The 23,871-nt window shown below is 27.1% G+C and overlaps 1 protein-coding gene across 1 annotated transcript in view; it reads right to left on the reverse strand.

Moving 5' to 3' along the window:
• Window positions 1-429: 429 nt before the first annotated feature.
• The window catches only part of LOC105848472 (protein DD3-3), a 72,446-nt gene continuing 49,004 nt past the window's right edge, over window positions 430-23,871 (reverse strand). The window contains exons 11-14 of the mRNA XM_065810187.1: window positions 13,680-13,850; window positions 10,782-11,023; window positions 904-1,150; window positions 430-783 (exon numbers count right to left, since the gene is read on the reverse strand). Of these exons, the coding sequence (XP_065666259.1) occupies window positions 705-783; window positions 904-1,150; window positions 10,782-11,023; window positions 13,680-13,850 (739 nt within the window). The 3' untranslated portion in view covers window positions 430-704. The remainder of the gene's footprint in view (window positions 784-903; window positions 1,151-10,781; window positions 11,024-13,679; window positions 13,851-23,871) is intronic.

Below are 23,871 nucleotides of genomic sequence, written 5' to 3' on the forward strand. Positions count from 1 at the left end.
CGCATAAAACAAAACGCACAAATAAAGTATCGCATAAAAAAGACCACATAAAGAGGTTTCAGTGTAGTTGTTTTGAAAAAAAATGTGAATTAGATACTAGATTCTTTTTTAATTTACATTAATTAAACTAATTTATACTAATTAAACTAATTTATACTAATTAAACAGCTTTTGCCCGTTTTATTTGATCACTGTTTAATTTCGTTCATTTAAATTATAATAATTTAGTATAAACCAATACTTTTGATTTAAAATATAACTTTGATTTCACTAAAATAATAACTGGAAAATAAGAAAACTGATATTGCTAGGATCAAACTTGATCCTAGCAACAAACAGCTATCAAAACTGATCTACATTATTTTTAATAGTATAGTTTTTTATTTACATTTTATACACAAGAGAAACAAAAAAACAAAAACAAAAAAATTGACAATTTAATAAAGTATTAGTTCTTAAAAAAATTCATAAATACAAGTACTGTGCATAAATACATAATAAAAATAATAATTAAGTAAATTAAGAAAAACCAAACAAACATTATTGTTTGTAGAAAAATTTATTTGCAGATATAAAAGTATTAAAAGCTATTACACCAGTTATAACTTTTCGTAGGACTTCGTAAGATTTGCTTAAAAAACTTAAATCAACTGATAGTAAATGTGCCTGACATTATTCAATTTAAATTTTACATAAAGCAACCACTATACGGAAATTGGTTTATTGCGCTTTTGAGTTAAAACTGATTTATTCAGGTGATACTGCTTCTTCGTATGGCTTGTCCTAAAATATGCCATTCAATAAAAAACTACGAAGAATAAAATAAATAATCTTTAAGAAATAATAACTGCGTATTAAAATTTAGAAAAACTTTATTTTTAGGATAATAAATAATAATTTTACTTGGTATCATGATTGGACCAGTCACGGTTCGTTTGCGGTAAAGCGTTACCGCCAGTTATCTGTGGCAAAACAGGAGTGTTTCTTTCTGGTAAAACGACTATTTTACCTTTTTGACTGCGATTTGAAAAGTTATTATTTCTAGTGCACATATAATAGTAAGTTCCAACTGCATTATTTGACAAACGACGAAGACCCATATTGAAGTATCGTGGAGCATCGTTTAGCAAAGGATTTGGACTGATTAAATCTATGGAAAAAAAAAATGTAACTAACATTCAAAAGTTTAAAAAAAAATCTTGAATAGTTTTTTTTTAAAAAAAAAAAACAACTAAACATAATCATGATTATAAAACCATGTGGTAGAAAACTTTTTTAAAATTATTTTATCAAAACATGTGCTGACATAATGGGCTATAAATAAGGCATCGGTCTAATTTAAAGCTACGATTTAATCCAAGTAGCTTCATATCCAAATTCGCTTATAAGTTGTTAGAAAAAGGGTCGTAAAAAAATGCCGTGTTCAAAAGCACAACTTCTTTAAAAGATACCACCACCACCACCATCTTCATCATCATCGCCATCATCATCATCATCATCATCATCATCATCATCATCATCATCATCATCATCATCATCATCATCATCATCATCATCATCATCATCATCATCATCATCATCATCATCATCATCATCATCATCATCATCATCATCATCATCATCATCATCATCATCATCATCATCATCATCATCATCATCATCAGACGAATTTCTGTATAGAAACTCTACATTTTTACGGAAGATTCCTATTTCACAACAGTTGACTATAGTTTTTATAAACGTTTTTATTTCACAACGGTTGACTATGGTCGACTAATGTTATAGATTTTGTATTAATAGTTCAGAAATTTTTTAGATAACATTCTTAGCATCAAAATAAATTAAAAATATGAGTTTTTTAAAGATAGCGCATAAAATGTGATGTTTTTGTCACGTTTCTATATTTGTCTTTATCAAGTTTAAATTTGCTATGAATCAGTTTAATCTTTATTTAAGTATTTGGCTAGCACTAATCTTAAAAAACTAGGAAAGTAATTTACTTGTTTCACTAACACAAAAATCCGCTGTTTTTAAAAAAAGAAAAAAAATATTTGGTACTTTTTCTACTGTGTATTTGTAACTATTTTGACTAGAAAATATTTTGTTGCAAAAATTATTCTGTTTTAAGTTGATGCAAAAGTTTACCTGCCTTTGCAAAATACATTACAAATATTTTATTTAGTGAAACATTGTTTTTCCGAAATATTTTTGTGTCTTCTTTAATGCTATGATATTATTTTGTCAATTCATCTCATGAGGGTTTTGTTATAGCAATTTCTAATAAACGTATGGTATAAAAACACTGCAAAAATGTCAAGTTTCTATACAAATTTTCAAAAAAGAAACAAATAACAACAAATACAATTGATTAAACATTCTTTATATAAAATTAAATTTTGCTTTTATTAAAATTAAAAAAAAAAAACTATTTCACACATGCCAAGTAACATAGGACTGAGTGATTTATCCTCTTTATTATCACTGGTATAGATTCTTTACAAAAATGTAGTGTTATTACACCAAAACTTTTTACATGAATGTTTCCAGAACAATACTCGAATAAAAAGATTTTGTGTAATCTAGTGAATGAATATTTTTTTCTTTTTTTGATTATAATATCTTCTTCGTAAATTAAATAAACTTTATTGTTTCATTTTAATTGTTGCAATGTGGCATTGATTAAACTTAGGCACCGTTATCATCTGTATACAAATCATACTCGCAAGTAATGTTTCTATACAAAAAAATCCTGTTTACTAGGTTTATCAGCATATTCATCGTGTTGCAGGAAGAGTTTTACTCTTTAAGTAAATTTTTTTTTCTCTTACAAAATAAAAAGATATCTTTTATTAATTTATAAAATCTTTCGCCTATTTCTCTATAAGTTGATTCAACAGCAATATCAATTAGTTTACAAATCTGATCATTTGTATAGAATTCCTACCTACTAACACCCCCACACGCACACACATTTTTCCTGAGTTTTAAGATCAACTGGTTTTGATTATACACAATCAATTTCAAGTATAAAAAAAGTATAAAACTGTTATAGACAAAAAATATTCAATACAGTATTGAAAACTAATAATTATTTTAAATGCCATATTACAAAAAAATATAAAAGTGTAAAATGCATACACTTCACATAAACTTTCAATTAAATCCATGATTTAATTGAAAGTTTGTAATTATAGCTGAAGTGAAAGCATTAATGTAAGGTCAGATTATCCTGCTACTGGTAACATGTAACCCAGTACAACCTTCTTCATGTCCTGCTGCCGTGTAGGATACGCTTTTTTAGGCAAAGGCTAGGAGAAGTCTACTACAACTTAAAACACCCCCGTCGTGGGGCTCTTGGTTGAGTAAAGGCTAGAGATGGGTCTCGATAAAAATACTCATCTTAGGCAGATGTTAAATGCATCCGGCTACTGTCTAAGGCCTCCTAAGCAAAGACTTAAGGGGTAAACAAATTCTATCTGTTGACCAGCTCGTACCCCTTCTACATTTATTAGGCTGGCGCGGATATATTTATAATACATTGTTTCCAGTTTATGATATTGAATGATGGATCTTTTTGAATCAATGCATTGGTTTTGCTTGTTTTTATTTTTATGACAGGCAACTCATTCTATTATCTCCTAATACAGCTCTAAAACTCAGTTTTCAGGTTCTAAGGCCGACTGGTAGTCAGGTTTCCAAAAATCTGTGGTAGTTCTCAGAGAGGCTGATTCCATCAACAGCTGAAAAATATCAGAGTATTAACAGTGCCATGTTGCACATGGATGGTGTCCCTGTTAATGCTTTTGGTGTCCCTGTTAATGCCTGTTCGTACTTTTGGTGTGCATTGTCTAAGCCATATTTGGAGTCCTTTGTTACGGCTTAGGGTTTATTAATAGTAATGAGGCAATTATTTGGACTATTAAAGAGTGTACTGAGTATTATCTATGCTTTGAGTTAAGTTCTTTAACAAATTTAAAAATAGCTTAAATAAATTATTTTAAAAACAGACAGGAACTCAAAGAAGATATGGATGATGCAATATCACCTCAATCTTTTCATAGAGCCCTTTAATATAACAAAATATTGTCAAAAAGAGTTATAAAAATCCATTGAAAATATAAAAGTAATAAAATAAAAAATATAAAATAAACTAAAGATATAGTAAGAAAAGTAATTGATTTACAATAACAAAGGTATTTTACAATAACTATATTGCAAATTTAGGTATTCAAAGATTTAGAAATAAATACAAACATATACACAAAGATTTAATACATTAAAAGACACATCATTAAAAACTACTAAGAATAATAAGTAAAATTCATTTGAATAAATTTACAAAAAGTTTTTAGAATTATTATACTGCAAAATTAAAAATGTGTTTTTTTGTTTGAAACTTAAACGAGTTTAATGATTTTACCATATTTGCATTATTTTTTTGAAAAGAATTCCATAACTTAGGTCCATGATGTGCGATTGAATATTCTGTATATGTTTTAAATTTTCTTGGCAGTTTGAAGGAGTTTTGTTTTCAAGAAGTACTTTTCACCTACATTTTTCTCAAACTTACAAATAAAATTAGCTGGAGTTAGGTTATTAATATATTCATACATAAAAATTAGGTGCAGATAAAAATTTATTTTGTATTTATTCATCATTTTCATATTTCTCATTAAGGGTTTAGTATGCTCTCCTCTTTTTTTTCTGTAAATGATTCTACACGCATGTTTTTGCAAACTATGTATTTTTTAAGTTTTTTTGGTTGTGTACTAGCCCATGTAATATTAGCATAGTTAATAAAACAATGAATTAAAGAAAAGTATATTAACTTAAGACAAACTGTAATTACATATGAGCAAACTCGGTACATCAGACCAATGGTTTTACTAACTTTTGATTGTAAGTATATAATATGGGGAAGCCAAGATAAATTATTGTCAACAAGTATTCATAAAAACTTTATATATCACCATAATCGTTTGAAATTTGGACAACTATAAAATTGAGTTTTCTCAAAAACCACTTGATCAATTGTTATGATTTTTTTTATAATGATGCTAACTTAATTAGTTTTCTTGTGAGTTGGTGTAGTTTTTTTTAGTCCTCGTTAGTTTTTGCAATGTTAAGTAAAGAGAGAGTAAAAAAGAGAGAGTAAAGAGTCAAAAAATCGAAAACAAATTTGAAGATTTCAAAAGCATGTAAAGTTTCAAAATCAACTGTTGGAATTATTATGAAACGTTATAAGGAAAACAAAACTGTAAAATAAAATTGGGAAGTAGTGGAAAATCAAGATTTATTTCCAAAAAAAGGCAAAATCAATAGTCGACTCAGTTCATCAATATCCGACTCAGTCACAACAAGATTTAGCTATGAAGTTTAAATGCAATAAAGCTTTCGTTTAAAGAGTATTCAAAAAAGAAAATCTGAAAAAATATTACAAGAAAAAAATACCAAAAAGGTTGCTTGATGGAGAAATCAAGGCAATTGAATTAGCTAAAAATTCCCTTAAATTAATTACAAAAAAAAATTTGTGCATTTTAGAAGACTTACTGTATATTTTAGAACTTACTGTAAAAATGATCACTCAATGGTATAGGAAAAAAAGAGTCAATTTTGTTCCAAAGGATGCTAATTCATCAAATTGTCCTGAGCAGAGAGTTATTGAAACTTACTGGACAATTGTGAAGGAAATATTGAGGAGAATAGGCAAATGTGAAAATAGTGTTAAAAATTTCTGAGATTTATGGATTAATGCTACAAAAAAAGTGGCGCAAAGTAAAATTGTGGAGACAATGGCAAGTACTTTACACAAAATAAAATTACTTGCACATCGTAAAGTCAAGGCTATATTTGTTTTTATTGAAATAAAATTAATTATGTAAGCATCATTATAAAAAGAAAATCATTACAATTGGTTAAGTTGTCTTTAAGAGAATACAATTTAAAATCATCCAAGTTTCAACCGATCATAGAGATAGTTTTGCTTTTTTATTTTTATGTTATTTAAAAAAAGGTCTGATAATTCAATGGGAAGATTTTCTTCTTGCCTTTTTTTATGAAATAAAGTATACTTTGTTTTTTCAACATTTAATAAGAGTCTATTTGCCATAAACCAGTCTGTACAAAGTTGTTTAATACTATTGTTGGAAAGAAATAGATTTTTGTCATCTGCAAACATAATTGGGTTTAACTTTACTGATGCATTATTCAAGTCATTTACATAAACTAAGTAAAAGAGAGGACCAAGTATTGATCCTTGCGATATTCCACACAGGATTTTAAGTATTTTGTATACTTCATTTAGAACATATTGTTTTCTATCCGTGAAGTAACTTTTAATTGAATAGTGGACCTTATTAGTTACTCCATAATGCGTCAACTTTTCTAACAAGATACAATGATCAACAATGCCAAAGATTTTAAGATACCGATAAATATACCTAAAGTCAATTTGTTTTCAATAGCCATTGTTTTCATTAATCATTATTTGATCAACTAGTTCAATACAAGCATGTTCAGTTAAATGATTTTTCTGAAATCCAAATTGTTTGAATAAAAGAAGTTTTTAGTAAAATGATCAAAGATTCTATTGTAAATTAGAGGTTTGAATATTTTTGAAAATACAAAAAGCACTGATATAGGCCTGTAGTTGGAAACGTTAGAATGATCATCATTTTTATAAATTGGAAATACTTTTGCTAATTTTAGTACATCAGGAAATACCCCTTAATCTAAAGAAAGTTTTACTATATAAAACAATGGTTTACTAACACTTTTTTTATTTACAATAAGTATATTACAGGGTAAATCATTAAATTCTGGTGATTTATTCTTTTTTAAAGAAGAAAAAGCTGTTTCAAATTCTTTTAATGTTAAGTCAAAATCATGCAATGTTGTGTCATCTGATGGTTTTAGATTTTAAAAGAATTATAGGTTGGTGACAAGTTGATGTAAATTTTATATTTATTCTTTTTGGTAATGGTAATATTGATTCTTTTTGGTATGACTAAAGTACCAAAAACTATAAAACAGAAAAAACCATTGTCATCACCATGATCTCTAAACATATCATTCACTAATTATTTGTGATCTTCGAAGAAAATTTTCTTCTGTTGAGTCTTATCTCTTGCAAAGTTCACCAGACCAACTTTCCACCTCTCTTGTATGGTTCAGAATTTGCGACCTCACCTAAAGACAAAGCTGAACCGTTCGCTAAGAAACTTTTATCAATATCATCTCTTGATTCCAGTCTTATTTTCTAGCCTGCCGGATTTTTGAGAGAGCGATCTGACTCGTCCAACTATCGTCCCATTAGTCTTCTTCCTATCATAAGCAAGATTTTTGAATCTTTATTTAAAAAACACTTAATCTCTCATCTTGAATCTAATAACTTACTTTCTGATCATCAATATGGATTTCCAACTTCTTGTTCTACAGCTGATTTGCTAACAGTAATAACCAATAGATTTTATCTTAAATTAGATAGAGGTAGAGAGGTTAAATCTGTTACTCTTGTCATTTCTAAAGCTTTTGATAAAGTGTGGCATGTTGGTTTTCTCCATTACCTTTCAATCGTAGTATAAAAGTTGACTTCGATGGACAGTACTCTTCTTCGTATCCTGTAACTTCAGGGGTTCCTCAGGGTTCATTCCTTAGCCCTTTACTCTTTTTAATTTACATTAGTGATCTTCCAGATATTCTCACATCTAAGGTGGCATTGTTCACTGATTGTACTACCATTTATTCTCGTCATGATAACAAGCCAACACTCTCTGATTGCTTAGAGGGGGCATTTGAGCTTGAAAAGGATCTCACTTCTGCTACAGCATGGGACTCACAGTGGCTGGTAAACTTTAATTTAGATAAAACCCAATATTTTTTAGCCAATCGTTATTGCAATAATTTAGATCTTCTTATATTTATGAACGGTAATGTGCTTGATGAGTCATCTACCATTCATCTTCTTTTTCTAGGATCAACTCTTACTCCCAATCATTTTTGGAAACCGTATATCAAATCCATTGCAAAATTAGCATCTGAAAAGGTTGCATCTCTTTATCGTACTCAACACTTTCTTCCTCCAGATTCTATTTTTAATCTCTACAAATTTTAAATCCGTCCTTGTATACAATACTGTTGTCATATCTGAAGGGGATCTTCTAATGATGTCCTTCTTTTTTAGACAAGGTACAAAAATGCATTTTAAACATAGTTGGACCTGCTAAAGAATAATAAATAAAAAGATTGCTGCCCCATGCCAAACCTTCAGTCAATGTAGCAGCACTCCGCTGCAAGTCAGGCTATTTGTCAGTCGATGTATGTACTGAAGCCCCTGGCAGTAGGCTATTTCAGTATGACGCCAGACTGCTCACCTAAATCAGCAGTATAAGATTGCATATATATATATATATATATATATATATATATATATATATATATATATATATATATATATATATATATATATATATATATATATATATATATATATATATATATATATATATGTACAGGGTGCGGAAAAAGTTTCCATACAAAAACATAAACAGCAAAAGTTCCTGTACAAGACGAGAAACAAATAACACATTATTTTAAAACAAAATAATACTAAAAAATACTAAAAAAATATGAAGGAATACAAAAGAATACTAAAAACACACTATATATTGAAAGAAAACATCATATACAGTAAACACCAGTAAAAGGAGGACACTTAGTTGAATGACAAGTAAAACAAGAATGAATTTTTAGTAGATGGAACAAGAGTCGCTAGTTTTTTAGAGCAGCATTTATTCTAGTATTTATAGAAAAGAGAAAGAGAAGCAACATTTTATGACAATGTGACAATGGTTAAAGGTTGGCTGCAAGAGCAGGTCCAACTCTGTTTACAATACGTTTTTGGACCTAGTGTAAAAGAGAAAGGATATCAATTGAAGATCCACTCCAGATATGACAACAGTATTCAATACAAGGACAAATTTGAGATTAAGGAATTGAATCCAGAGTAAGAAAGTCGCAAGCATAATATAGAGATGCAACCTTAACAGATGCTAATTTTGCAATGGATTTGGTACATGGTTTCCAAGAAGTAAAAAAGTTGATCCTAGAAGACGAAAAGTAGATGACTCATTGAGTACATTACCGTTCATAAACATAGGAAGATCTAGATTGCTATGATAACAATTAGCTGAAAAATATTGAGTTTTATATAAGTTAAAGATCACCAGCCACTGAGAGCTCCATACTGTAGCAGCGACTCCTCTAAGCAATCAGAGGGTGTTGATTTTATATCAAGATAAGAATAAATGGTAGTATCATCAGCAAACAATGTCACCTTAGATGTCAGAATTTCAGCGAAATTGGTAATGTAAATTAAAAAAAGTATACGGTCAAGGATAGAACCTTGAGGAACCCGTGAAGTGACAGGAAATGAAGAAGAATGCTGTCCATCAAGGACAACTTTTATACTACAATTGGTAAGTAAGAATCCAATAGTCTTGAAGATGTTACCTGATACACCATATGAAGAGAACTTATGGAGAAGACCAGCATGTATATATATATATACATATATATATAACTTATGGAGAAGACCAGCATGTGTGTGTATATATATATATATATATATATATATATATATATACACATACATACATACATACATATACACTCACATACATACACACAAACATACATATATATATATATATATATATATATATATATATATATATATATATATATATATATAGCAGCACTACCTTGCATGTCCTACCTACACCTCAGTCAATGTATGTACTGAAGCCCCCAGCAGCAGGCTATTTCAGTATGACGTCAGACTGCTAATATTAACATGCACTTGTCATAATATATACATAATTAGTTTATACATATCAACGTAGCAGGGCTCTTTGCGTGTTTTACCTATTTGTAAGTGGATGTACCAACACTCCTTACATGTTCTACCTATTTGCAAGTCAATGTAGCAACACTCCTCAGATGTACTACCTATTGTCAGTTGATGTATGTAAACAGTAAAAAAATAAAAATAAAAACGTTCTGTATGTTTTTGAAAACATTCTAGTCTATTATTTGCATTTTTTTGGTATTTTAAAAAACAAAAAAATTTAATTGTATCCTCAATTAAATTTAATGGTTTTGACACTAACTGTAGCTAATTTTGTCTTGTTAAAACACAGACTCATTAAGAGCCGTTTTTTACAACAAGCGTGTGTATTTTATATATATATATATATATACATATATATATATATATATATATACATATATATATATTCATATATATATATACATATATATACATATGTATGTATACACATATATATATATACATATATATACATACATATATATATACATACATACATATACATACATACATACATACATACATACATACATACATACATACATACATATATATATATATATATATATATATATATATATATATATATATATATATATATATATATATATACACCAACTATCATAATATATACTATAGACTTAAGTTTTAAAATCTTAAATACAGACAGTTATCTAAAAAAAAAAGAAAACTAAAACAAAAAGTAGTGAATATAAGAAAAACTTTTTGCCATAATAAAAGTTTCATATCTAGATAGTATCTGGCCCAACCCTTCAGTTAATATATATACAATGCAATCTATGTATGAAAGTCATTTATTATCACAATGATTTTTTTTTGGTATTTTATAAATTTTCTTTTTTTTGGAAATAAAAATAATAATAAAAGGTACCAGTATTTAAAAAAGCTAGCAGATTGGCGTCATTTGAACCAAGTCCTAAGAAACTTTTTGATGTGTTTAAAAACATGGGATAGTTATTTCCATAATGACCATTCTTATAAGCAGGTAGAACTGCTTGCCCAAGATTGCCTTCTGGGTAATTTTGATCTTTTAATAAAATAATGTTCGAGCGATCAGTTCCAGCTGTGCCTTGTCCAGCATTATCAGTTGGATTTGTATTAGATCCTGTCCACCTTAAAAAAATATATATATATAATAAGGATCATATAAAACAAACTTCATTTCACAGAAATAGATAATATGAATGATTTATTTAAAAAAATCATAACATAAAAAATGGTATAAGTAGCAGACATGTGAACTTTACATAAATCTCAAAATTTTTGGAGATAAAAATAAGCCATAACTTTTTTAGTTAATCCATCAGGGTGGATTATTTAATCCATCTGACAACTTTTTTATTTAACCCATTGTGGTGGAGCGATGGATTAAAATGATGAGTAACTATTGGTGGTGGTGCATTGCAGTAAAAAATTTAATCTTTAAGTGTCAAGTATAAATACAAATATATAATGAACATAGAACAAGTATATAATGAACATAGAACAAGTATATAATAAACATAGAACAAGTATATAATAAACAAAGAACAAGTATGTAATAAACATAGAACAAGTATATAATAAACATAGAACAAGTATATTATAAACAAAGAACAAGCATGTAATGAACATAGAACAAGTATATAATAAACATAGAACTAAAAATTTGTTGAATTACTAAAATAAAAGCAAGAAAACATGAAATACAAAATAATGTTAGTAAATTTATTTTAAAAACAAAAAAAAAACAAATAAAACTTATAACTTTTATCGACAGGTACTTTTTTAAAAACAACACCAAAAATTCAATTCAAAGAACTCCCAACACATTTTGTGTTCATATTAGAAAAAATGTTAATAAATGCTTGAATTAAAATTAATTGAATTTAAAAATATAACATTGACTTTTGTGAAGAAGTTTGCATTTTAGTTTTTTTTTAAAGTTTTAAAGATACATTAACTTTTACAAATGCAATCTACTTTTCTAAAGAAAATTTTAACATTGTGATTTCATTTTTTTATTTATACCTAAATATGTCCTTGCAAATATTTTTCAAAAATGAAAAATATATGCAAGGATACACAAGAATATAAAATCTTATTAAAGGTAAAATTAAATCACCCAAGCGTTATTAATATAAATGGTATTTACCAATTAATAAAAGCGCAAATTGTCATTATAAATTTAGTTCTATCTACTCAATGGTTTCTAATCTACTCAATGTTTTGTATTACTAAATTAATACTATGAGGTATGTAATTTTTTGACTTTTTATGTAATTTACATATAATTATTATATATAATTAAAATAACATAAAATATAGATAAACTTATTATTAATTAACTAATGCAATCGTTAACATATTATGTTAATAAATAACATACTATGGCAGTAATTTGATAAATAGTGATTAAAATTATCAAATAAATTATCTTGTAAAGCAAAAAACTATATCAAATAAATCAAAAATAATAGCAAAATAAAATAAAATTTGTTATTCCCCAATTTATGTTATATTTGAAAAAAGAAATTTTTTTTTAATTTAATATTCTTTAACTGATAAAAAACAAACTATGAAAATATTTGAAAAACATGTAACAAAAAGTTAAGAATCCAAATGCTACTGAATTTACTTTTATGGTTAAACAATTTACAATAACTTTTCTTTACCAAAACCATAATCAAGATAACAAACATTCATTTAACAAAATTAAATGCAGCACAAAAACAATGCAGTCGTACAATAAAGCTTGGACAAGTAAAAATTTGTTCAAATAAATATTTTTTGAAAGCAATTAAAAAAAAAAGAGAAACACTATTATTTATTTTAAAATAGTTAACAAAATTTTATCTTAAAATAAAAAATTTCTTGTTTTGAGAAATAAATAGTGCGGTGGAAAATTTATTTCCAAAACAAAAAATGAATTTATTTTTTTAAGAAAAATATTCCTTTATAAGAAAAGCTTTTGCTGTGTAAATGTATCAGAGAAATGCATGCACACACCAATTAGAAATATATAAAAACACAGGAATTGGTTTTTATATTTCCCAATGTAAGCTACTTTTAAGTTGCAGACTACATTGCAAGAAGAAAATGTTGTAACCCAATTATTTTCGGTGACGAAAGTAATTTTTAAAATTTTAATCGTAAATCAATAGCACGCATTAAAAAGTTTTTAAAGAATTAAAGATAACATAAAATAATTAAACAAAAAATATAAAAACTATTAAAAAAAAAAGTTATATCCTGAAACTCTTACAAATTAAACGCATCTGTAAAAACTTGCATTTTAAAGAATTCAGGATGAGAATAAAACTGTATTTTCTTAGTAGATCAAACACTTTTAAAACATTTTAAACATTTTCTTCAGCATGAATAAAACACATGTTGGGAGTGAAGAGCTCATTTAATTTTTATTTATCTATTTAGGCATATTTTATTAAAAAAATATTAAAAAACTTTTGTAGGAAAAACTAAAAAAACCTGAAAATGTAATTTAAAAAGTTTAAAAAATGTTTACTAAAATAAATAATAATTTAACTTATGTGTAATTAGATAATAATTTAATATGCAAATATTTTAATTTTATTTGCGAATACAATTACATAAAAATAAAGTTAATTACAAAATATTTAAATTTAATATTTTACTATTGCACAACTATGTTTTGAATTGAATGCATCTCATAACAAAGAAGATTTCTTTAAAGTAAATTTTATTTTGATGATGACAAATTTAGGTTAATAAAATCTTAAACATATTTCTAAAGAAAAAACATAGTTACTGTATATGCACGGCATCTGAAGCTGATACAATTAGACGATTTGGAACAAAGTCATATTCAACTGCTGGATATACTTGGACAATATTTCCTCGCTTACCACGAACATTTAAATTGTAAATATTAACATTTTCAAATCCAGATGGACGTGGTCTGATTATAAATCGATGACTCCTAAAATAACATTTTTGTTAAATAAACTTCTTAGTTTAGAAAAATGTTAAAAAATATTTAATATACAAAAAATGTTAAAAAATATACTTTAAGTCCCTGGCCACAATATTATGATTGCCTTTTTCCACATATTTTATATTCAAAGTTATTTTAAAGTAATTTTAAGGTGAGTATATTATCATTACTAACTCATTAAACAATACTTCAATCTTTCAAATAAAATAGAAAAAAAATTTCTTTATAATCATGATCAATGCACAGTGGGCCAGAATTCACTTTTACTGGACAAAACTCATAACTAATTTAATATTAGGGCTATATTGACATAAATTAGGATGAGTAATAATATGATGTCTGCACTTCTTATGATGGTGTTATTTTTTTAATTCGTCGCTATGGATACCTAATTTTGGTTAGCAAAAAAATAGTTTTTTTTTCCGATTTTTTTACAATTGCTATGTTCACCAAATTTTACATAAGTACCAATATGCAGTCACGCTTTTTAAAAAAGTAAATATATTTTTTATTTAGTTGCTATGGATACCTAATTTTGCTTAGCAACAGATAAATTTTATTAATTGCATATGTTTTATTTGTGCTATGTACACAATTTAGCACGTGTTTTATTATGAAATCTCGCTTTGATTCTCGCTCGCGGAAGCAAAACTTTTTTTCAGTTTAATATGATTAACTAGTGGTATTACACGTGATATTACACCTTGCTATATAAACTTAATTTCCTGTAAAAAAAATTATATTCTAGCTTAGTTAATTAGTTTTTCTAATTAGCAGATTTTACAAGCCTCTACAGAATTTTTCAAATTTGTATAGGTATTATTGTACCCATGCATTCACAATCACCGAAAATCTTTGACCATGTATGCTACAAGTAGTACAAGCTCAGTAAGTGGTAGGTCTATATATTTAAAAAACAAAATACTTATGTACAATAGAATTCAGGTAAAATTACAAAATAAAAGAATGGCTTTCTTTTAAGAGTTACACAACACCATCTGGAAAATATTTTTTTTAGGGTGCTTAGGTGATTGTACAGCACTGATTACTGGATCGGATGAGCACATAAAACGTTGTAAAAGGTCTTTGTTTGTCTTTAAACGCGAACACTTCCTTGAAAAAAATTCACCAAATTTTTTAAAGTCTTCATTTTGTGCTTTTAAGGCCTCTTTACTCATCATCCCATTGGCAATACCATCTGATCAACAACCTGCCACTCATGTATCAAGATTTTGTGCAAGCTCTGTGGCATGAAGTAAAGCAGGGATAAAGTTGTATAAATAGCTGTGCTGTTTCTAAGCAATAGTCTTTTAATTTATTAGCATCAATCATAAAACCAGATGACAAAGTACACAGCACAACACATATCCTTTTAATTAAATGCACATCAACATTGATAATTGCTGAGGGAACATCAGGCAGTATTGCCATTATTTGATGATCCAGAACCAGGAATATCAATCACTAGCCCAACTTCAGTTCTGAACCTAGATTGAATTAAATTCTTTTTAGCTTTAACTTTTTCTTTCTCTGCATCTGACATTAATGCCTATTTCTTCACTTCAGTTTTGTAGCTGACTTTTAACAAACACTCCATGCTACAAATCTATGCATGAAGTGTTGACAAGCCATACTTCAATCCAGTTGGAGTTAATGGCAAATTGCAAATAATATTAAGTTGGTTTATTTGACTTGGTGTTGATCCACAAAATGAGCAGCACTGACTTGAATTATTAACTGTAGATAATGCAGTGGTTACTTTTCCATTTATCATAGTAACATCAACTATGTGAAGAACAGTTAAGTTTTCATACTTAGGCACAGCTGTAGTCAAGTTTCCAATAGCATTTTCAAGAAATTGATGCTCGACATTCATTACGTCAGTTGTCTCCTTTACAAACCTAAACCTCACAATTCGGCAGTACAATCTTGATGATGGATGTGGATTTCTCCAAAAATCTTTTCCACTCGACCAGAGAATCCTGTCAATTCAAGTGGTACAAAGCAGGTAAAAAACAAACTCGCTTCTTGGACAAAGCTTCTGCTTTCAAGCTCATTAGTAACTTTTGCCCAGTTGACCCATCAACACCTACCTTTAAGCGCAGAATAGCCTATCAAAAACAAATGAATTGATAACATCATGTTGTACTTCCAACAGCCACAGCACAGTATGATCTACCACATGGTAGATCATACTGTATGGTGTATATAAGTTACTTTTTTTGCTTTTCGCATTGTTTGTTAAGTGCTGATATTGAGATTTGCTATCTCATTATCTAACAAAAGAGCCAACATTTCTTCAGATGTATTATAAGAATGATCTAGTTCAGCATCTTTGTTATCAGCCAACTTTAATGCTATCTGAGCATCTTTTCTTCTACCTTCTTTTCAAAGGTGTGTGCCACTAGCAATTAGGTGTGTGCCACTAGCAATTAGGTGTGTGCCACTAGCAAACAACAGCTCACAAGAGTTTGAGGCTGACAAAATTGCAATTTTTGTTTTTTTTGTTTTTGAAGACAAATGGTAATATAAGTCTGCCGAGTTGTTTATTTTTACTCTCCTTCATTAATGTGATATTAAAACCATTTTCAAGCCAAGCTGAATTCTTCCTAATAAACTTTGCATCGGTTTGTTTACTTCGAGTCTATCTTTTACCATAATCAGAAATAAATAAATGAAGTTGACTCTCAAACTTTTTGCCTTGAAACTTTAAATCATGTTCTTTAATAAAGTTGTATACAAGTATAATGTATTCTTTTTTATATATTGACAGACTAGACTGTTGAGTCTGATAAACTGGTGAATTTCGTTTCTTGTGACACCCATTAAGCCTAAATAAAAACAGCAGTTCAACATCTAAAATGAGTAACCCCAACCAAACCAATTAAAATAGATTATTAAATCCATTTGGTTTGACAAGCGCTAAATTAATAAGAACAAAATTTGAATTACAATATATATATATATATATATATATATATATATATATATATATATATATATATATATATATATATATATATATACATATATTATTGTTCAGTACTACGCTTAGTATGAGTAAGATTGTATTATATGTTTTCCGCATTTTTAAAAATTTTATGCAAATAAAAAATTTTGAATGCAATTTCAGACTTTTTATTAAGTAAGAGATGTTCAAATGTGAAAGAAAACCAAAGTGGCGCCTTGTAGCAGTCAGATTTTTGAAATTATTAAAGAAAACATATATAAGCTTTAAAATATTTAAGTATAAAAGCAAGATGTAGCAATAAAAACAATATTTTGTCAAATAAAACCAAAACTTATACAATTAAATATAACATAACAGGGTGGCCACACTTTTTTTGTCTGAAAAAATTAGGATAATTTAGGAGATTTTTAAAGGTTTTTAAGGAGATTTATTAGGAAATTTGAAAAAAAAAGGATAAAAATCTTAGGAGATTTTAGAAGGATTTCAAAAATAAAGTGGCACTAAAAAATTTTCATTTTAGTTAAAAACTGTAAGAATACCTAGCTAAGATAATTAAGATAAAATTAGGACCTAAACTAATTTAAAATAATCTAACATCTCTACACATATAAAAATATTAACTTGAAACAAATTGATTTCATACTTGCATTATAAATTTATTTAACTTAACATTGTACTAAATAGATTACTTAAAGACTAAGTAACAAAAAATAAACAATTGAAAATCATTAAAATACACAACCAATTTCAAAAACTAAACTTTATATTTTATATTATACTTTATATTTATATTATATTTTATATATATATAAAGAAATAATCAAATCAGAAAAACAAAACAATTTTTTTTTTTCCCTCCATTTTTTGCCGTATAAAAATATAAATACAACTAATATTTCCAATATACAGATGGCCAGGGCAAGAAGAAGAATTGAAAAAGTTAAACATCCAAATCTAAATCTCGGCCTTCTTGTCAATAAGTACTTTTTTTGCTGCTGTAATTTTTTCAAGTAAATCCTGCTTTTCAGAGGCAACTCTCTTTAGCGCATTAGATTTTAAAATTGTTGACTTAATTTCTATCAATGAATTCTGCTTTTCCGCTTGAAATGCATACTCATCTGCATCATATCTGAGCTGAAGTATCGTACCTTCAAGGGTGTGAATTTGTTCATTATAACTAGCAACCTCTTTATTAAAATTTTTCAGTTTAGTATCACAGTCAGTTTTTAGGGCCTTCAGGGACGTCTCTTTTTGACTGCTAAAGTATAGTTTTCGTGCATCCTTAACATGCCCCATAAGTTTAGTTGTCATAGCTAATTGGGAAGATTTTATATTTTCACTCCACATGTGGTCATGTACAATTCTCTGTGCAACAAGAGTATCAGTTAGCATATTATTATCTAGAAGTTGGTCATTTATACTGAATCCACGCTCTACTTGTGCTTGGCCATGAGACAATATTAGTAACAATTGGTTAATTTTCATTAAGTCCTTGAATCTTGAAGCATCTATATATTAAACCAAAAAAGAATCCAATCTATCACTTTCTTTTTTGAACCCAAGAAATTTCTCCTTGTTCACTTTCACAACAGTAGTTAAAAATTGTAAATACTGCAATTTGGCTTGATCAGCAGCTGAAAGTGATACCTTTTTATAAGCAACTAATTTCAGCAACAACTTGTCAAAATAAAGTTCAGACATCTCATGAGATTCCACCATATACAAAGGTGATAAACATAATAAGTATCTGGCAAAACATGAGTTTAGCACACTTTTTCCAACCATATGTTTGCACATTGTAACTAAAAACTGTTGAACTTCTGTTTTAAAATTATATATTTGTGCATCAGTAACTTTTTTTCTAGATTTTAGTTGCTGCAACTCATATTTTATTCCAAACCCAAGATCAATATTTGCAACCAACACTTGATTTTTGACATCACTGATATCAACTTTTAATAATTTAAAAGTTGTAGATGCTTCAGACAAAACTTCTTTTTTGATAAATTTTGATAAAAATAGCCTCAGTAAATTCTCAAGTGTTTCCACAAGAAAAGGTGTCATAGGATTGTTGGTTTGGAAAACTAACAAGAAAGAATTTAACAATTTTGCAGTTTCCTTAAAAAATTGTAACTTTATTGGGACTAACACATCTTTATAGCATGAAGAAAGGTATTCATAACTAGTATTTTGCGCAGGCTTACATTGACTAGGCTGCTTGCTTTTTGGTAAATTTTTCCAAAAGTCAATAATCACAATAATCTTGGGCCATATTTCCATCGCTCTCTTTGCTACTTTCTCATTTTCAATCCAACGATGGCAACAGAACTGTAGAGCATAGTATGAAGACTGAGCTTTAGTAAGACTTTCGAAATCAGCACAACAGGAAGGGCTCTCATGAAATATCTTATACAATGAAGACAACAATTTGTTCAATTTCCATCCTGAAGCATTTGCACCATTCTTGAATGAACAGTGCATTGTGTGAAGGTCGCATGACCCAATTGAAACTAACTGACTGATTTTACTTTCCCTTCTCTTAGCATTCAAATTAGAGAGAAAAGACATGTTAACATTTGCACAACCCATGGAAACCTGGAGCATTTTATCTTCTTTTAAACCACTCATACATTTACGGAAATTTATCATGATATCAACAGCAGCAGCTTTTCCCAAGAATTCAGAGTTAAAATACCTTGTTTTTACCATCTCTAATGAGGAGTCCCATTATCTAACATGCAAATCCATCTGGCTCTTCTTGACAACTTGGTTATAAGATTCATCAAATTGGCAAACAAACTGATCAAGCTCTGATAATGCCTTACACAAAATTTCCTTAAAATATGGTGCAATTCCAAAGCACACCAGATAAGTGCACTTTGTTTTCCCACAAGAAAATTGTTTAGCTATTTGACTATCACTAAACATTGCAGAAAATAATTCAGATTTGTTTGCACTTGATCGAAAAGAATGTTTTGAAAGCACAACATCAACTGCCCACATTACCTCTGCTTCCTTTGCTAACTGTGACTCTGCAACAAATACAATAGAAGTTTGCTGTGGACAGAGTGCCACATTTGGGCTAGCTGGTGGTTCTACAACAGTTTTTAATGCATATTTATCACAGACAGGCATACGTTGTTAATGTTTGTTACCATTGGCATGTTTTTACAATGCTTTTGTACCCAGACCTGCAACAGATATAACTTTCAAACATACCTTACATTTTACCAAATACAAATTGTTGGGACAATTTTGTACCCATTGTTTATAATTATGATCTTGCAATTTAGTTTTATATTTGACTGACATTTTCTATTCTAAAAATACAAAAATATAAAGGTTAACTTAATAAAATAAAAATATGAATTAAAATAATTTTAATTCCCAGAATTGCCACTGACAGAAATAAGAAAAAAGTAGAGCTAGAAATTAGAATAAAAAAAGAATCTTTTGAAAATATAACTTATGTACCCTGTATTAAACATTTACATTTTTGGCACATTATGGCAGTGTAAAGTTAGAAAAAATAACAGAACACAATATTTTTTATAATAAACAGATAAAAAAATATAATAACATTTTTTCATAATATATTAAATTTATTCATACATAGATAAATAAATAAATAAAATGTGAAAAAACTAAATTTTGTGAATAGCAAAGGCATGTTATAAAAATTTTTCAAAACAAATGCTGTTAAATATTACCCATGTTACCATGTTAAATTTATACCATTAAACAAATATAACTTAAGTTTACACAGTGTACACCTTTGGCGCAACTGGTGGCTCAATGACTGTTTGTATTTCTTTCATCAATCACAGACATACATCGTTTATACTTTCATTCATTAATATGTATTTTCATTGTATTTGTACCTAGATCTGCAACAGACATAAACTTCAAGCACATATAACATATAACATTCAAAAATATATGTTTTTTTCATGTATTTTCATGTATTTTCAATGTGTTTGTATCCAGATCTGCAACATATAAAACCTTTAAACATACAGCAATCATCTAGGTCATATTTTAAAAATTCAGAATACAATTTGCAAAAAATATTTGTTAAACAATGCAGAATAATTTATTTTATAAATTTAGAATTCAGCTGGTGGTTTTCTCAACTTTATGATTTACAATTTTATGTATTACAAAATCATATTTTAGAAAAAAACTTTCGGCAAAAAGGAGTAGTTAAAAGAAAGAATTTGCGTAAATAAGAAATCATCAAACATACCTAAAATAATAACATAATACTTAACCAAATAAATTTTTTTACAATTATTGTCTTTTAACCACTCTTAAAATTTAGCTTTATATTTGACTGACATTTTCTATTCTGAAAGGACAAATTATTTTTGGTCAACTTAATTAAAATAAAATTTTAATAAAAATAATTTTGATGTTCAGAACTTAGACAGAAATAAGAGAAAAAAACTTAAATTTTAATAGAATAAAATTTTTAAATTATTAAAATATAACAAAAATATTGAATATACATTTGAGTAGCTTAATTTCTCTCAGTATACAAAAGTACTAACTCCAAGTCTGAACCACTTCATTAAACTTTATTGTTGATTGGCTGATAATAGTTTATGCATTATACTCAGGAAAAATAAATTCGGAGAATTTAAGAGTGTTTAAGAAAATCATCTATACTTTAGGAGAAATTAGGTCTTTTTAGGATGTTTTTCAAATATTAGGACATTTTAGGATTTTTTAGGAGGCGTGGCCACCCTGCATAATAAGCGTGTTTAAAGTTACTGCAAATATGTTAATTACTTACCAATTTTAGTTAAACAACTTTTAAAATCCAGATAATATTTAGAGTTATAATATAATATTTTAAAAAATGCAATATTTTATGTAAATGTTATTTATTTTCATCAGTTCTTTAAACAACATTTTTCTCTTTATAATTTTTTTCTTTCTAATTTACATTAATATACAGTACCATTTTGTGTAATAGGTTGTAATTTAAATTTTTAACTCAGGAAGGCCTCTTCCGAGGTTTTAACAAACAAAAGGGATTTAATTTAAAAATTAATTGATTATTGGCACCACAATGAAAAAATTAAGACAGCATCAATAAACTGTATTAAAAGTATACCAGACCGAATGGTTAAAGTCATTTTATTAAAAGGAGGAATGACAAAATATGAATATTTTTTTATGGCTTACAATTGAAAACAGTAATTGTTTGGTAAAATGTGTGTAAATTGATTTTGAAATATTATTTTGTTATTAAGGAAACATATTTTATCAATAAAATATAACTAATTATTTTATTCATTTTTACATTTTTGAACTCTTGAAGTTAAAAATGCACAAAAATTGTAAGTGATCATAATATTGTGGCAAGGGACTATATATTTCTTAGGTTGGCAACAAAATGTGTAATAAAAAAAAATTAATAAATAAAAATTAGAATGGAATAAAAATAATCAATAAAAAAAGATTGATAGAGCTGAATATATTTAATATTGTTATATGAATAGCACAAATAGTGAAGGAATTTCATTGTTTTAATTCTTAAATTTATTGACAAATAAACTCACAAATATTATTTGTGAATTATATAACTGATTGCTACTAATAAAGTTAAAGTAATAACTTTAATATAATTTTATAAATTATAAACGATGGGTATTACTTGTAGTATAACTCAAGTCTTAATAAAACATTTTCAAATATATTTATTATATTGGGATAATATTAATTAATTTTAAATGTGCAATCTGTTAGGCCTTATTTGTATAAAAAAGAAATAAAACTGAAGAAATTAGTAAAAAGATTTAAGCATGTTTTTTTATGAAATTTACAACTTTTGTATATATGTTTGTACATAAATGCATACATACATACATACATACATACATACATACATACATACATACATACATACATACATACATACATACATACATACATACATACATACATACTAAAGAAGACAACTAAAAATTAGATAAGTGTTTTTACTAATTTATATATATATATATATATATATATATATATATATATATATATATATATTATATATATATATATATATATATATATATATATATATATATATATATATATATATATATATGTATATATATATATGTAAATGATCATTTTTAATTTTTCCAATAAAATATCAAGTTCATGTTGTTATTTTTCTTTTTTAATTTTTTTTAAAATTGTTTTATTATTATTTGATAGATAGTCCCAACCAAACCCTAATTCGATGTAGCAGCACTTCCTTGTAGCAGCAGTCTAAAGGATAGTCGATATAGAAGCACTCCCTTGTAGCAGCAAGCTATAAGATACTCAATGTAGCAACACTTAAGCATATTTTACAGTAGAAAAATAAAAAATAAAAATTAAAAACATTTCAAATGTTTTTACTTTTAAAATAATAAAATAAAAAGATTCAGCATGTTTATAAAAACATTTAGAATGTTTTTAAACATCAAAGTCCATTAATTTGCCTTTTGGTGATTTTTTAAAAAACAATAAATTTAATTAGTTTCCTCAAATAAATAAATGCATTTTAAAATAATATAATCTTTTTTTTTCTTGTTATCATAAAGATGTCATAAAGTAGTTAAGCGCTGTTATTATATATAAATATACGGAATAATATATTTCATATATATTTACATATAATATATATGAAAAACTCATTGTCTTAATTCAGTTACATATTTAAATATTTATGTGTAGTTTTTGTTTTTTTTAAAGTTGCTGGGGAGAAGGTAATTACATTGTTCAAGAAGATTTAAACACAAAGAAGAACATGGAAAACATGGAGAAGAACAATCTGAACAAAGAACTTAGTTTCAAACAATATTAAGAAAATGCAATGTGATAATTTGTGCATCATTGCTGCATACCCTAGAAAAAATATATCATTGGATGTCTAAAATTTTTGTAACTCACTGCCTAAAAATTTGAAATAAATCAGGGTAATTGCTGTGAATTTCGAAGATCTAAGCAGCAAAATATTCAAATTTCTTCATGATCAAACCATTTATA

This window comes from Hydra vulgaris, chromosome 11 (genome assembly GCF_038396675.1).
Source record: "Hydra vulgaris chromosome 11, alternate assembly HydraT2T_AEP".
Classification (NCBI taxonomy): Eukaryota; Metazoa; Cnidaria; class Hydrozoa; order Anthoathecata; family Hydridae; genus Hydra; species Hydra vulgaris.